This window comes from Brachypodium distachyon, chromosome 2, assembly GCF_000005505.3.
Source record: "Brachypodium distachyon strain Bd21 chromosome 2, Brachypodium_distachyon_v3.0, whole genome shotgun sequence".
Taxonomy (NCBI): Eukaryota; Viridiplantae; Streptophyta; class Magnoliopsida; order Poales; family Poaceae; genus Brachypodium; species Brachypodium distachyon.
Genome location: NC_016132.3, coordinates 12,594,041 through 12,609,721, shown reverse-complemented (window position 1 = coordinate 12,609,721; position 15,681 = coordinate 12,594,041). Strand labels below are relative to the sequence as shown.

At 42.1% G+C, this 15,681-nt stretch overlaps 2 protein-coding genes and 1 long non-coding RNA gene across 3 annotated transcripts; all 3 read right to left on the bottom strand.

Annotated features, from left to right (window-relative positions):
* Positions 1–1,258: 1,258 nt before the first annotated feature.
* On the bottom strand, positions 1,259–1,857 carry LOC112270542. Its single transcript, XM_024458185.1, has one exon. It carries the CDS (start codon positions 1,593–1,595, stop codon positions 1,479–1,481), a length of 117 nt encoding a protein of 38 aa, XP_024313953.1. The 5' UTR covers positions 1,596–1,857; the 3' UTR covers positions 1,259–1,478.
* Positions 1,858–3,827: 1,970 nt separating this feature from the next.
* Positions 3,828–4,354, bottom strand: LOC100834191. The gene has a single exon (XM_003567716.4). It carries the CDS (start codon positions 4,266–4,268, stop codon positions 4,140–4,142), a length of 129 nt encoding a protein of 42 aa, XP_003567764.1. The 5' UTR covers positions 4,269–4,354; the 3' UTR covers positions 3,828–4,139.
* Positions 4,355–7,835: 3,481 nt separating this feature from the next.
* On the bottom strand, positions 7,836–14,416 carry LOC112270556. Its single transcript, XR_002962799.1, has 2 exons — positions 13,865–14,416; positions 7,836–8,148 (listed from the first exon to the last, which is right to left on the bottom strand). It is a non-coding gene; the product is annotated as an uncharacterized LOC112270556 (long non-coding RNA).
* Positions 14,417–15,681: the final 1,265 nt, after the last annotated feature.

The window sequence follows — 15,681 nt, the reverse complement described above, 5'->3', positions numbered from 1 at the left end:
CCATTTATCATAGACAAATGAAACATAGATTCGATAGTGCAAGGCAAGTAAAACTACCCTTATTACAGAGGTGATTTTGTCAAGTTAAACATTCTAGCAGGAAAAGGATATATATATAACGTGCACCATTTCAGAGATTAAAACGAGAGAGCTTCTGCAATGCTTGAAGACCACAACAGCGTCTTCATTCATGGAACTTCCCTTTGCAGAAACTTGTGATTTCTCAATACCAAAACCGTTACAGACTATCTCATGTTCAAAACATGATTTGACTCAATATACTTCCGTAATTATATATAGGGATTATGAGATTGATTTACTCTACTTTTCTAGCTATTCAAAGGGATTAGCATTAGTAACGTACAAGTCTATGACCAAGAAAGGAGAATGAAAGTCCTCTAATGGCATGTATAAAGTATTGGAAAGCTCGAAATGTAAATTTTAATCACATGTACTCCCTCTGTCCGCTTTTACGAGGCATGATTCATTTTGCTAGTAGTCCACAAATAGCAGGCATATAGTGAAGCCAACCAATTAAAAAGACATGCATGCAAAATTGGTCCAGTCAATGAAAGAGTAGAAGATTTTCTTGGTACTAGTGAAAACACTATTCACGCCTGGTATAGGTGGACGGAGGGAGTAACAATTTAATAAAAGATACAATCAGCACATGGCGGCTATTAACATGGTCTTTTTACAAATGACATTAATAATCATTAGGCTATAAAATAAATTCCATTAATTAAAAATGCTTTTTTTTTACATGGTGATATTATCTTCTTTTGTTAAATGTGTTGAGCTGTAGAACCATTCCATTTCCAGCCGAATGACATAAAGATCTTTGACATCATAAATTATTGTTCAAACACTTTCAACACACCAAGGATGTTGCCCTCGCATTTGCGAGGGCAGCCTTCCTAGTTGACACTAAATTCCACTACATGAGAGAGTGCATTGAAGATGGAAGGTTTGAAGTTGATCATGTTGGCACTGATGGCCAACTTGCTGATATTCTGACGAACGCACTCGGGCGTGTGATGTTTGTTGAGATGCGCCAGAAGCTCGGTGTTGAAGCCTAATCACCGCATGTAACTGAGGAATAAAAGGAATGAAATCAGAAAAGCAGCAATCAGTTGCACGCTGCTCGCGTGTATTTCTTCGTGTGAGTGAGTTGAGAGCTCGATCCTGCAACAACAGTGAGGATTTCTGATGCATATTTACAATGTCTCAAATATTGTTCACTTGGGGGAAGTTGAGGACGCCTGGAAAAACCGACATTCATGCGCACATCAAATGAAGGAGGCAGACCGAAAAATGGGGAACAGATCTGCGTATATCAATTGATACAAGGAACATCGGCCACAAGGATCTGTGTCTGTACAATCTCTACAATACCATTCTGGTAGTAGGGAAAACGACATAGCAAAAGAAAGACGAAAGCAAGAGCCAAAACTGTTTCATAGCCCAAACACAAAGCTTCAGTCATGCCACCGGAGGAGCATGACGACGCATCGCGAGATGATGTAGAGCCTCGATCTCTGCTCCTTGATAACCTTGCTGAAGCCTCCTCCTCTCCTTTGGCTCCCAAGCTTCATCTTGATAATATATCTCAAGTTCTCAATTCACTCTTGAAGCTTGAAAGCGAAGCCAAATTGTATGATGATCTTGTAGTTGGTGTCCTTGTCTGAACGGAACAGACTGCAGTGGGTGCTTATATAGGCGTCAGGATCAGGTGGAGGGAGATCAACTGGGTACTAGAATATGCCTCCACCATACTTATAATGGCTTGGCTGCCGACCCACACCTCCATGTCACCGCCCGACAATGGAGTGAAAAACAAGTAGCCCATTGGGCATCCTATGATACAATATTCACCTCCAGCGTAGCTGCAGCTTTGGCCCTGCCAAACGCCAAAGCTTGATCTCAGAGCCGGGCGGACAAGGCGGAACGACCCTCCCGTTCGCGTGAAGGGCAGATCAATGTGCGTTGCCTGGATGGATCGGCATGCAGGTTGCATGTGTTGAGATCTGGCTACAGCTAAGGATTTGCATGGATCTGGCTAGCTCTTGGTACCGTGTCGTGCCTTCTCCCGTTCAGGTCTTCAGGATCAACAACATGAACAGCTATGTATCTCTGTCCCTGGGGAAGGTAGAGATAGAATAGTACGGTAGCACAATGTTCGACAGATCAACTGAACGGACGCTGCTAATTAGCAGTGCTTGTGAATTGTGATGAAGCTCCCTTCTACGGAGTAGCTTGCAAGTGGCAGAGCTGAACAGCGAATACATTATGCCGTCTTTGCCTCCTCGGAATTGGGCTGGTCAACGTTGAATCGATTCCTCCGCACTGCGCAATTCAATTTACTGGACGATGCCCCGCAATCTAAAATTTTACTCATTTGATGAAATTACTGGCAAATGACCAGCTTAGGTGACATGCAATTTTGGGTGGTCGAGACATTCGAAAAAATTGAGTCAAGTAGAACAATAAATATGTACTACTCCCTCCTTTCATAATTCTTGTCGAAATATTACATATATATAGACGCTTTTTAGGAATAGATATATCCAGTTTTGAACAAATTTGAGACAAGAATTATAGAACGGAGGGAGTACTTTCGTACAGAATATTTCGAAGTATGTCGACGGGGCCTCTTATGAATGCTTTGAACATAATTTTTTTTTTGCCTTGAGCAGAAAATCAGTAAGAGTAGTTTAATTTTCTTTCGCCAGGAGATGCAAGCAAGGATAAGATTTTAGTTTAGTTTGTCGCCGTGCCCAACCTTCTCCGCAAAAAATAAAAAAACACATCACCACCCATCATTGAAGCAATCAGGTGGTCTTAATTTCAGTATACTAGTATTTGCATAGGAGACGGCCCGAGAGAATATGTTGTGCAAAGTGTGTTATCGGTGCACCATTTTATCAAACCAATTTGATTCCCATATCAAGTCAAGACAAATAATTCTAACAATTATTTAAATAAATTGCCCCGCTAGAATGATATGTCATTATTTACATTTTCCAGTCCTCACGGATACATTATTTAAAAGATGAAATAAGACTAGAAAGGAGAATAGGAAAAAAGAAACTCGATCAATATAGAAGGCCACAAATTTGTTTTCGTTTTTTGAAACCAGTAAGTATACACGGGTAAATATTGCATTACATAAGACGAATGGGGCTAGTTTCTACTCCTTCCATCCCGTATTAAATGACTTTCCATTACATGTATTTAGACGTTTTTTTATCTATAGATACATTCATATTTGAACAAATTTAAATCACTTGATACGGGAGGAGGGAGTATATGATTGCAGCCGCTGGAAATGGTCAGTAGATTGTGACCGGACATTCACAAGTCCAAAGGACTGACGAGGCAAATACCATTCTTACCATGACCAGCAACAAAGATGGGGGCACAGCTCGACAGAAGACCAAGAAGATGGTGCGCATCTACTCATCGTCAAAATCTGCATCCCATCCATATCCATGTAGAAAGTTCAGAAGAAAGTGCCGTAGATGAAATGAACAATCAACCAAGCTTATTTGCTAGTCAGTTCATTTCTCAAGATGTGGCGAAGCAAACTCTCATAATACTTGCTGATACAGAGACCTCGACACTCTGCATTCGATTTAGATTGGAACCTGAGATGAATGCAAGAATCACTGGAATTGAGCAAACCTCTTGAGCCTGAATCTGTACTCGTACAAATACAATGAACCAAGCTGGATTAATTAGTAGCCGCATTCTGCGACAAGCAGTTGAGATGGGCCAAGCAGTTGAGATGGGCAAGAAACAGTGAAAACAGAGACAAAAATCACATGGAACGGAAAAGAAGCGATTGATGGAGCAATGCCTTGTCTCTCTTCAGTCGATATTTGCATTTCGGTATTCGACGGTGTAATTGTACAATGACACACACTTGCTAGAAGAGAAGGGGTGGGGAGAGGCAGTGGTGAACACTAGAGGCTAGAATCCTATTTGCTTGCTGCTACTTCTACTTGATCTATATTGGCCTCTTTATGTACAACGGCCGACACCATTCTGGCACAGCACAATGACGGACCGAAAAAGCAAAATTCTTGGCACACGAGCGACGACGGACGGAGGATGGATGCATCCATATTCCGATGGGATCAGTCGTGCCACCGGAGGAGCATGACGACGCAGCGCTGGATGATGTAGAACCTGGCCCTCTGCTGTTTGAGGGTCCTGCTGAAGCCTCCTCCCCTCTGCCTCCTCTGGCTCCCTCCAAGAAGCTTCATCTTTCAACTGTGTGTGTGTGTGTGTGGCTTTCGATGATGCAACACAAGTAGTTTCGTGGAGATGGATCACGAGTCCAACGGGTGGGGTTATATATAAGGAGAGGAGGGGTGAATCAATAGAGCCAGATGACCCCCTAGCTTTCTTTTTTTTTTTTTTTTGAACGAAAGATGACCCCCTAGCTAAGCTAGCTAGGCCAAGTTGAAGATGGTGAGTGAGGCTTGGCAATTCCAATGAATAACGAGTGTGGTGGCCACATGGGGGCGTGTAACGGCAGGCAGCCAGTGAGACGGACGGACGGACAGCGGCGTCGGATTCCTGCTGCCCCCGGGACCGCCGGGCAAGGTGGTTCGGCCGTCGTGCTCCGCGTCAGAGCGCGTGCGTGCTGCCCCGAATGGAAAATGTGTCGGGGCACACGGCCAGGCACGCTGGTGAAGGGTCGCTTTACCTGCCCCTCCCGTCTCTCGTGCGCTCCAGGTCAGGGCCCCCTCCTGGTGCTTCGTGACTGGACTCCCTTCGGACTACTACTTTCTTAATCCCTTTCTATGACATCGGGTCGGTGTACATCACTCGGACTCCACACAGGTTTTTTGCCAAGACAGGTGATTAAAGAGTTGTCGCTAATGACTATTCCTAGTCGTATGCTGACGAGTGATCCCCCTGTACGTTCAGGAATGGTAAACACACTGGATGTTTTTTTAGCGGGCAAACACACTGGATGTTAACCAAATACTAACCACTTGGGGTTAGCTGTATAGGGTATCCATGTGCGCCTGTCGGCCCTGGATGCATGCATTACGGTGCGTCTGCACAGCAACAACCATGTTTATGTTTGCTTTCTTCATCCATCGGTTCATCGTTTGTTATATATGGTAAATTAACCAGGCCTGGCCATGCACTGAACGATTGATTATTAACCGATCGAAGTGGGGATGCAGATTCCCAGCGAACGCTAGTATTTCTTTTTTACAGGGGTCCTAAAACTGTCCCGGAGATATATGGTTCTGCGCATTAACGTTTGGACTAGATTCATTTCTTCTGGCCTGAGGAATGCATGGTGGTACTCCCTTTGTTATATAACAAGTCATTTGACTGCAATCTTGTTTTATGTATCCTTGAAGACAGAAATAAATGATAATGCACGACTGCAGCTTTGGGGCCAAATATGGCAGACAAGCTATAGTTCATAATTGCGTGCCACTCGTTTAAGGCTCGCTAGCAAGGGTCTAACTCCTAACTCCTGTATAATTTCACCCCCAAATCAATGTCCAATCAACTACTACTATATGCTTTAGCCACAACGCATATTTCTTTTTTCCTGGGACACGATATGTCAAGTAGTCAAGGCTGTTTGACATTTCTAACATGGATGATTACTGAGCAGACATGGTCCAGCTGCACCAAGATCCTGACTGGAACTTGCATTGGTTTTGTCGGTAGGAGAAGCAAATGCGCCCCGACAGTGTGATCTCCAGATCATGTAATCGTGATGGGCGCATCGAGCTACCTATGCTTAGCTTAGCTAGACGCTCAAGACGACGATGTGTACCCGACCTTTTCTCAACCAACCCTTACATAACCATCTTTGAGGTAAAAAAAAATTACACGCAAGTTCTTGTAAGTCGTTGTTTTCCTCCTGCACTCGCCGGTCGGAGACAGAAGACGTCGGCAACACTGATCTGAAAAACATACCACTGTACTGGAGAGAAAACGACGAAGAGCATTGGATGACCATCTCATATCCGACCAGACGAATCCGAGAAGACCTAGCCATGATAACTGCACGACGAGGTCAAAGCTGGCCAAGCCTCGTCAATCTGAACAGGAACAAATTAATCAACCAATACACGGAGATGACCTGCAAAGCACAAACACAAGACTAGATCCACCACTCCAGAAGAGTAGCGACCAACTATCCCGCACTACTCAATGCCACCAGCAAGATCGCCGTCGACGAGGCACAGTGCCACCATCACCACCAAAGTGCCGCTGCCGGTTGAACCTTAACTTTTGATAAACTTACGATAGCACGAAGCGCAGAGGAGAAAGGGACGTCGTTTCTGGCTGGCCGGCCAGGAGAAGAGATCGATCTGGCGCTGGGCGGCGGCTAGGGCAGGGCCCTTTTCTTCTATCGGGAGCAATGCGTTTTCGAGTGCGTATGATTTTTTCCCGCACTTGGGTGTTGGGTTGTTCTATCCAGCTAGCGTTTGGGTTTAATCACATAAAACCGACTGACTATCACATACGGAGTAGTGTTCAGTTTGTAGTACTCGTACAATTTTGTTTTTTGAAATTCACATGTAAGAGATTTTTTTAGAACAAAGCAACAAAAAAATAAATTATAGAACAAATCAACTTAAGAGCTGTTTTTTTACATCAAGGCAACTTGAGAACTCTTGCTGGCTAGTCAAGGGCTCCTTGCTACTCGCTCGGTTTCATAATTCTTATCAAAATATTACATGTATCTAGCTGTCACTTTATAGAAATAGATACGTCCATTTTTTTGACAAATTTGAGACAAGAATTATGAAACGAAAGGAATACAAACTATATATATGACCCGTTCAAAAAAAAAAGGCGTCATGTTAAACATTATAGCACAACCTCCTTGATAAAAAATCTATTGACTAAATTTTCGCTTTTAACCACATATTTATCGTGTTGTGGCAATTTAGAATTTTGGTGACACAGTGAATCAGATTTAAGCCCCAATGCTCTTACTTAATTAAACCATATTTGAAGTTTAGGACAGTAAAACTGGGCAACCTAGGAGGCTTCTCACGTTGGATCGCTCCCCCCCACCCCCACCCCCTCCAGTAGGACAGAACTAAAAAGAGAGAGTGAATTCCTTTTTGATCGTATGTTTGATTTTTTTGACAAGTTTGAACCCCTTTAGTGAGATTTCCCTTTTTTGACCCCATTTAACAAAAGATTTGCCGCTTTTTACCCCATTTGAGCACTCGATCGAACGACAAATCAGTTACTCCTCATATTCTTCGTGTCTTTGCTTTTGTTTGCGATCACGACGGCTTGGAGGATGATGGTCGTTGTCGATGCGCCGTGTGCCGGTGAATATCTCTCCTTCCAGCCGGTCAACGTGACACCGGTGGTACTACTCTGCAGCCGGCTCGTGTCCCTGCAGTATCCACAACGTGTGCCCGCCGATGCTCACCACTGTCTGGTACGCGAACTCCGTCTCCGGCTCGTCCACCGTACGTCCCGATCCTGTTGGAAAATCAGGTCGAATATCTCTTTCTCTCACGCAAGCAACAACAGATAGCAAGCCAATCGAATCCGGCAAGACGCGCACGTACACATGAAGCAAGCTAGCAAATCGATCAACAACCAGCGCTAGCACGAGTACTCACGTCAGGAGAGAATAGATTGGATGGCTACAGCTTTGCCCTAGGTACAGCATATCGTGCCTGTCATTTTTTGTTCTTTATTTTCCTGGCTTTTTTGTTTACAGGGTATACTCTCGTATATTTATAAATGACAAACTGCAAACTGAGTAAAACAACCTAACTGAATATGAGACTGATTCATAATCCGACTAGAACTCAAAGACGAACCAGAAACGGACTCTACTTTCAGATTTGATCTTAAGCGCACTTATATATCCGACGTAATGGGGTCAAAAGCGGCAAAACTTTTATTAAATGGAGTCAAAAAATGAAAATCTCACTAGATGGGGTCAAAACTGTCAAAAAAATTAAAACTTGAGGGTCAAAAATGGAATTCACTCGGAAAGAGAAGTTGAGGTGCAAAGTACAAAATATATAATTACAAATAATGTCACATCAGATATGCATCTTGTGAAAACAATGCATCACACGTGAGCTTCACATCACCAAACGAACGTCAATAAATCGTCTAGTTAGCCTGATAGACAAGGAAAACATGTCAGGATGGGGACTGAATCTTAAATATGGTTCAAATTGAAGTAAACCTAGAAGTATCCAAGTATATCGAGTCGAGTCATGTTTCGTACACTAGACAAGCTTTTATCTGTATGTGATTTTAGATCGTAATCGGAAAAAGATCGTAATCGAAAATCGAAGTTTAGACTAGTCGATCATCGTTTGCGTTGGATTGCGTGATTGATTCTAGATGATATTAGCTTAGTATCTGTACCTAATAATAAAATTAGGTGATATTAGCTTAGTATCTGTACCTAATAATAAAAGCGTTTGCGTCGTTTGTTTCGTCCGTCGATCGATTTGGCATTTTGGTCCTTCCTTTTCTCAGAAATCAACGCGCACTCCAATTTAAGGACGGAACTGGGCTTTCCTGCAAAACTTGGGGTCTTTTTTGCAAATCTCCCCTACCTCCACCCCTCCTTCTCCCGTGTCCGCTCCTTGCTCCCGTGCCCGGCACCGCCGGGCCCCTCCTTCACCTCCCGAGGCCGCCGGTGACACCTCCTCCTCCACCGGTGACCGGAGACCACCGGTCACCTCCTCCTCCACCCGCGCCGGTCCCCTCCTCACCTCCGGAGGCCGCCCCCACGCCCCTCCCGTGGCCGCCGGCCCCCTACTCCTCCTCCTGTGGCCGCCGGTCACCTCCTCCTCCTGCCGTGGCCGCCGGCCCCATCTCCTCCTCCGCTCGCTTGTGGCTGCAGGCGTCGGCGGCCGTTGGTGTTCAGCTACCATCTTCACCATTCCAGTGCTAATAAGATGAGCAACAGCGTCTGGGACAAGCTCAAGCATGGCACTCGCCAGATCCTCAAGGAGCTCACCACGCCTCCGACGGTCGGCGCAGAATTCATCACCATCGATATAGGCTACAATGTTTGTTTGATGGGGACAAAAATCATCACCATCGATATAGGCCAACCAAACAAACATTATTTGTTTTCTAATTGGAGCCTTTGATCAAGACCAGCCTGTAGGCATAAAAGAGGAAAGATCTCGGATAGGCTACAATGTTCCAGTCTTAACTTATAGAGTAGTTTTCATTGCGTTTCTCCATCTCAACAGTGCATGGTTAATTAATTAAGTTTCCTCCATTTTAATATTTCCTGATACATGCTTGGTATAGACTTTCTATGTATCTATTTGGGAGAAGCAATTGAGTTGTTGGATTCAGGTAATGCATTGCGTGTTCTTTGTGTTTCAACCAGGACCCAAAAGCACCTTTTCCGGTTCTTTCCGGTATCATATTTGTTCAGAACTTCAGATACAGAGCAATAGTTAACATGGATGCTTGTATAACTAGCACTGCTGTTTTGCAGGTGATACTGATTATCTTTTGGCCACGGATGTCATAAGCAAAAATGTTACACAGATGTCATAAAAATTGTGTGTATTTTATATTTCCAATTAAAGTTCAGTGTGGGGGATTGTGCCGATGAGGATTGTCATGGTTCCATCATTTTGACTTTTCCTTATATTAAGCAATATAAGATGATATGTTCTTGAGACAACAAAGTATATTATGTTCTAATTATGGAGTTTGGATTTGATGGGGAAGAAATTCAGCAGCTATGTAGTACTTGGTATAGATTTTTTCTTCTTCTCAATCGTTTTGCATTTGTTGAGATTCACATGTACTTAATTTAAGGTGTTTTGATGATGTTCTGTAGCATAAATAACCGAGATAAATAATTCTGCCTGCGTATGTAGAGTATGTCAAGGTATCAAAGGAAAATAGTGACAAGCAGGTATAAACTAGCATGGTTTTACATCATTGTTATTTAACTTTAGTTTTTTGTGCATCTCAAATTACATGGTCTTTTAAAGTACCATTTGGGTTTATGTGGTACCAATTTCATTGCTTCAGTTGCTTTACATCTGTTCGTCTTTTGATTTTTTTTCCTATTTCTCGATAAGATAATCCTCCAAAGAGTAGTCATGGCTTCTATATCCATGTATGTACACTTTGAAATTCTGCATGCAAGCTATAAAGGTATGTATGCGGATAATGTATTTTACACCTAATTTGAGATTGGCTCCAAACAATTTATAGCACAACTATTTGTTTGACTTAAATAACAATCCATTAACCAACTAACCAAATTTTGGATAATTAAAAAGTAAATATTATAATATACAATATGCGTGATATTAGGTGAAAGTGAGGAAGCCAAACAGATAGGAGAGAGAGAGAGAGAGAGAGAGAGAGAGTTGCAACAGGGCGTGACAACGTGCGGGCTAGGATCTGGCAGCAGGCCGAGCAGGATCTGATCTGGGGACGCACCGGATCTGGAGGGGAAAAGCGGCGGAGACGGGACTGCCAGCAGCAGTGCTACAGCCACATACTTTGGGTGGAGTTGCGAGTCAAGACTCGGACGAGCAGCGTCAGCTTGTGGAAGCGGCGTGGCCAGCGAACATGGCTGAGCAGCGTCGTCTCTGAGGGGAGGCATAGCTCGATTGCTGGCGCAACGTGCCGGGAGAGGTGGGACGAGGAAGAAACGGGTCCAGGACAACGAGGCAAAAACGGTTCGACGAAAGGTGTTGACGAAGAGGAGGGCTGCCGAGCAGCGCAGGGGTGGGAATAAAACAAATATTGGTGGTGTTGGTGCCAAAGCAATGCTGACGTGTCATGATCACCTTTCAAAGTGGTCATGGCGACCATCGTGCGGTGCCTGTTAAAAGGACCGTGGCAAACGTACGGGCATTGTACTAGTATGGAACTAAAGTTCAGATGACCTGCCAATCTCTTGTCTCTACCCAAGACAGCTGATCGTACAGGATGAATTAAAGTTCACATATTAAATTTCTTTTAAATTTTTATTTGATTATTTCATCAACACTTTGATTAAAGCTTATAGATCAGGACTTAATTGTTGGTCTTTTAATATGTAGCGGTATTTGATTAGTATGCATGTCTGGTTCGCTAGCCTATCAGTCCCTCATACATAATGCAAATTTAAATTAGTAGCCAGAAATGAATGGGATCTCATGTAACCCACAATTTTCTTAGTATTATGATATTGATATGTAGTGTCCTTATTCTTCAAATACGTCTTGATAACTCTATGTTGTAAAAATATAGAAGACTGGAGCTGGGCTTACTACTTCTTAATATTCTCATGATCCTAGGAAAAAGAACAAAATATAAAGTTGCGAGGCCTTAACATATTGATCGCCTAATATAGTGTGTTATCTAGGTTTCATACCATACAAAGAAATATTGGTTCTAACCGTAACATATTGGACAACTCTGGGTCTTAAACGCTTCCCTACTAACGTAGTGGGCCTAACCAATTTGATGTTTCATCTCTAGCCCATCAAATATATCCACCCGTTAGATATTTCCTTAAACCATTTTTAGTCGAGATGACCGTGCATTTACATGGTGTCTTGCCTTAGGAACCTTGTATTGTGCTTTTACTATATAATGTATCACACTTATCATATACTCTCTCCGTCCAAAATCAACTGATGTGGATTTGTATAGATTCTTATACAATTCAGGACAGAGGGAGTAGTACATTCTATGCCATTAAACTGCAATTATTTATTTGAGCTAGCATTATAAGTATACCGTCTACCTCTCTCCCAGAAGATCATGAACCAACTCTTATTCCAATCCAAACATAAAACTTGGAGAGGCAAGCCTTGGGCAAAAATTGGTTTTAAAAATATGATTATATTATCCACCTCACCTAGTCCGTTTAAGCTAGGTTTTGAGTTTGTAGGGAACTTGTTGGACATGAAAAAACTATACTATATGTAATATCGTCCTTCCTAGACACTCTACTAAAAACTATATTATATGTAACATATATATGTAACCAAACTATATGACTATTGCTAGTTGGATGACTAAACTTTCCTGGTTTTAGAGTTGAGTGACCAAAACTAGACTTCCATACAGTTAAGGGATTGAAAAAATATATATACTTTTCACTTTTTATAATATTTTTATTTTTGTTATTCATTTCTTCTAAATTTTCTGATCTTCAAGTTTTTCATTTTGTCGGAACGTAACTTTTTGTAGTATTTGTATGTTTTTTTTCAATGTTCATGTTTTCTGTTCTTTTGCCATAAATGTATATATGTTTTAGCTTCTTTTTATTTTTAGATTTCCTCGGATCCTTTTTCTGTTCAGTAGACAATGGTGTTGGCGAAACGGCCCACTACTATATCATTGGTCACAAATATTTGTGTACAACCTGAAAAAAATACGTCATGTGCAATTTAATCATTAGGATCTTCAGAACATGAAATATTTCCAATTAAATCTTTGAAAGATAGGGAGCTAAATAATAATTAGTGGTGGTACATATTGTGTGTCTTGAGGAAGAAGGAATAAAATGAAGAGTTTGTTTTCATCTAAAAAGGGGATGTACCACGGCCACTTATAATGAATACAACTACTCGGGTAAAACAAAAATCAAAAGAGTTTTCAAAGAATTGTTTGTGGCAAAATACCACGTAAGATTCATATGACCAAATATTGAAAATTCTACTTTCATCAATAACCACTTTACATGTTTCCTAGTTTATACAGTAGCAAAAATTATAATCTAGCATGCCCATGACTAATTGTGCATCGTCACTGAGTGGTTAATTAGTTGAGAATACATTTTCTATTTGACGAAAGAGTCTAAGATTGATATTTATTGCCATAGAATGTCGAAAACCAATTGACCCAGGGAATTCATATCGACAACACACACAAAGAGATGTACATATAGCCAGAACACAAATGTATCTTTTGTGGCCAGTTGGACATGAGCAAATAATGAAGAAAATTAAATTTACCATTGATTATTGATATTGCCATAGAGGTTGTGGGGATAATAAGACTATCAAGAGTTCAAGGACACATATGAATCTTTTGTGCTTACTTTGGACCGGTCTTTGGATTGTAATGATATTATTGGCTGCAGAGCTGCATGAACGTTTACACGTTGAGATATAGATGCATCTTGAAATGCACTAAATCTTTTAGTTTCGGTTTTGTCTAGTTTAGCTTGTCATCAGTCATTTTGAAAAGGTTGCCTTTTCCAAAACCAAATGTATACAAATTGATTTAATCATGGGGCACCATGTACTATTCATAGTATAAATTTACTTTATGAATTGCGGAGACGAAACATAATCTTTAAATATTACCATTAAAAACGTTTAATTCAACCGGACGGATTGGCTTGAAAGCTCATCAAACTATTGTCAATATTTTGTCAGTGAAGTATTAATAAAGATGGATAGTGCCAAAAAATAATGAGCTGATATATTATTATTTGCTCGTAAAGTCACTAATGACCTAGTTAGTTTCAATCAATAGGAGGATGTCTTTCTGCTTAGTCTCAATCATGGTTTGCTAAACAATCAACTATGTAGTTAAGAGGAATCGAAAGGCAAAAGCTCCCTTTCGACTCAACTATCACATTAGTTCAACAATAGAAACATGAAGAAAGATGAATAAAGACAATATTCTTCTCACAGGCAATTAATACAAAGCACAAACTTGATTAAAGACTTATCGGTAAACAGTTAGACAAAAAGTAAACTAGCAAAAATCTAGACATAAGCCTTTCTCCTTCTATAAAAGGATTTCTTTTGAGAGAAGGAATCACACAATAACTGCAACCATTATGATCAACCAGCACATTTGCACACTTAGTTTTCAGAGAAATCAGATGCTTCACCTGGTTATCGATGTAGACCCAAAATCTGCATTCGCATTGTAGGACGGCACAGCCTTCTTGCTATTTCTCCCGTGATGCCCCCTACCCTGGCGATTTAGCTTCACGCTTCAATTTTTTGTCTCCCTCGTCTATATATGAATCCTCCCCATCTCAAGGCACCCATTGCCAAGAGATCCAGTAAACACAAGGAATATTTGCAGCAGCTGGTAAACTGCAAACAAAGCCAGATGCGCAGTCGCCTGAGGCGCACGGGCTTTCAATACGTACCTCTGCTTCCTTCCGTGTTCCTCCCGAGTCCAATGGTACTCATCCTGCATGTGCCTTGGCATGCATATATTCCTCTTAGTAGATATACTTGTAAATTTCAGGGAGCTCACGCATGCTGCCGGGTGCGCGAGGAACATGTAAGCCGTGCTTCTGATGAGCAGCAGATCGATCGGTCGGTCTTGGATTGCTTGTCGCTGTTCAAATAGATAATAACCAGCGTTTTGTTGTGCAATGATGTCTAAACGGCAACATTAACATGTGAATGGGTTGCACCTTGACACAGTAGATCATTCTCAAGATTAGCACACCGATCGACCTCACTAATACGTACCGCAATGCCCAAATTTAATTCCGGAATGCTATATATTAATTTGGAGCTAGCTTCCTAAGTACTCACTCCGTCTCAAATTAAGTGAGTCAAATTTGTCCAAATATGAATGTATCTATGCTCAAAAAGCGTCTAGATACATGTAATCCCTCCTATTCTAAATTATTGCCAAAATATTACATATATCTAAACGCTTTTTAAGAATAAATATATCCATATTTGAAAAATTTAAGTCAAAAATTTAGAACGAGAAAGAGTACAAAATAATGGAATAATCTTGGTAGCAAAGCTGGAGGGGTTCGAGCTATGAAACTTGATCTAATCGAAGCATTATGGAATAATCTTGGTAGCAAAGCTGGAGGGGTTCGAGCTTTGAAACTTGATCTAATCGAAGCATTGGTTCCCGTTTGGTGATGAGCTGTGATACAGGAGCAACAAAATGGGTGCAGTAGCTCATCAATTAATACTACAGTAGTACAGTACAGTACAGACGGCATGATGCAATATTCATAATTAACTCGTGTGTAGACATGTACATGTTCCTGTACCAGCAGACAAGGACAGTAAACAAATCCTTTGCTTGTTCGTACTGTCACATGTAGGTTTGGCACACCCACATGCAGTTCAGTTTTTAAAATGATTTAAACTAAAGCACATCATGAAAGGCCGCACCGGGAATCTGAGCGGAGAGCGGTGCTCTCCCATTTATCCCAACGGCCTGGTGACAACCATCCAACGGGCTACCACAACCAGACAGCACCCAACTGGTATGATGCTACTGCACCAGATACCAATATATTAAATTGGAGTTGGTGATGATGGTAAGGATGTCGTGTTACGTCATTTCATCGAAATTACGAATCTATCACCACTCTTCTCACGCGCCTTTTAATCCCGGCTTCAGCGGTCCTCAAGCGCAGAAAAAACACGTACCATCCAAAAAAGAAAAATAAACCAACAGAGCCTTCCTTGCTCCTCTCCTACGAATCTCACCCCCATCCATGCCTGATCCGGATCTCGCTGCCGCCCTTCGGATCTTGCCAGCGTCCGCCGCCGCTCTTGGTCGCCTCCACCAGCTCGTGCGCGTCGGACGGCTACGGACCCGCGGCTCCGTCGCGCACCCCCACCGCCGCCTCCACCGGCTCGTGCACGTCGGTGGCTCCCGGAGGGACTTGGACGGCGATGGGATGAGCCTGATGCCGGGATGGCGGTGGCCTCACGC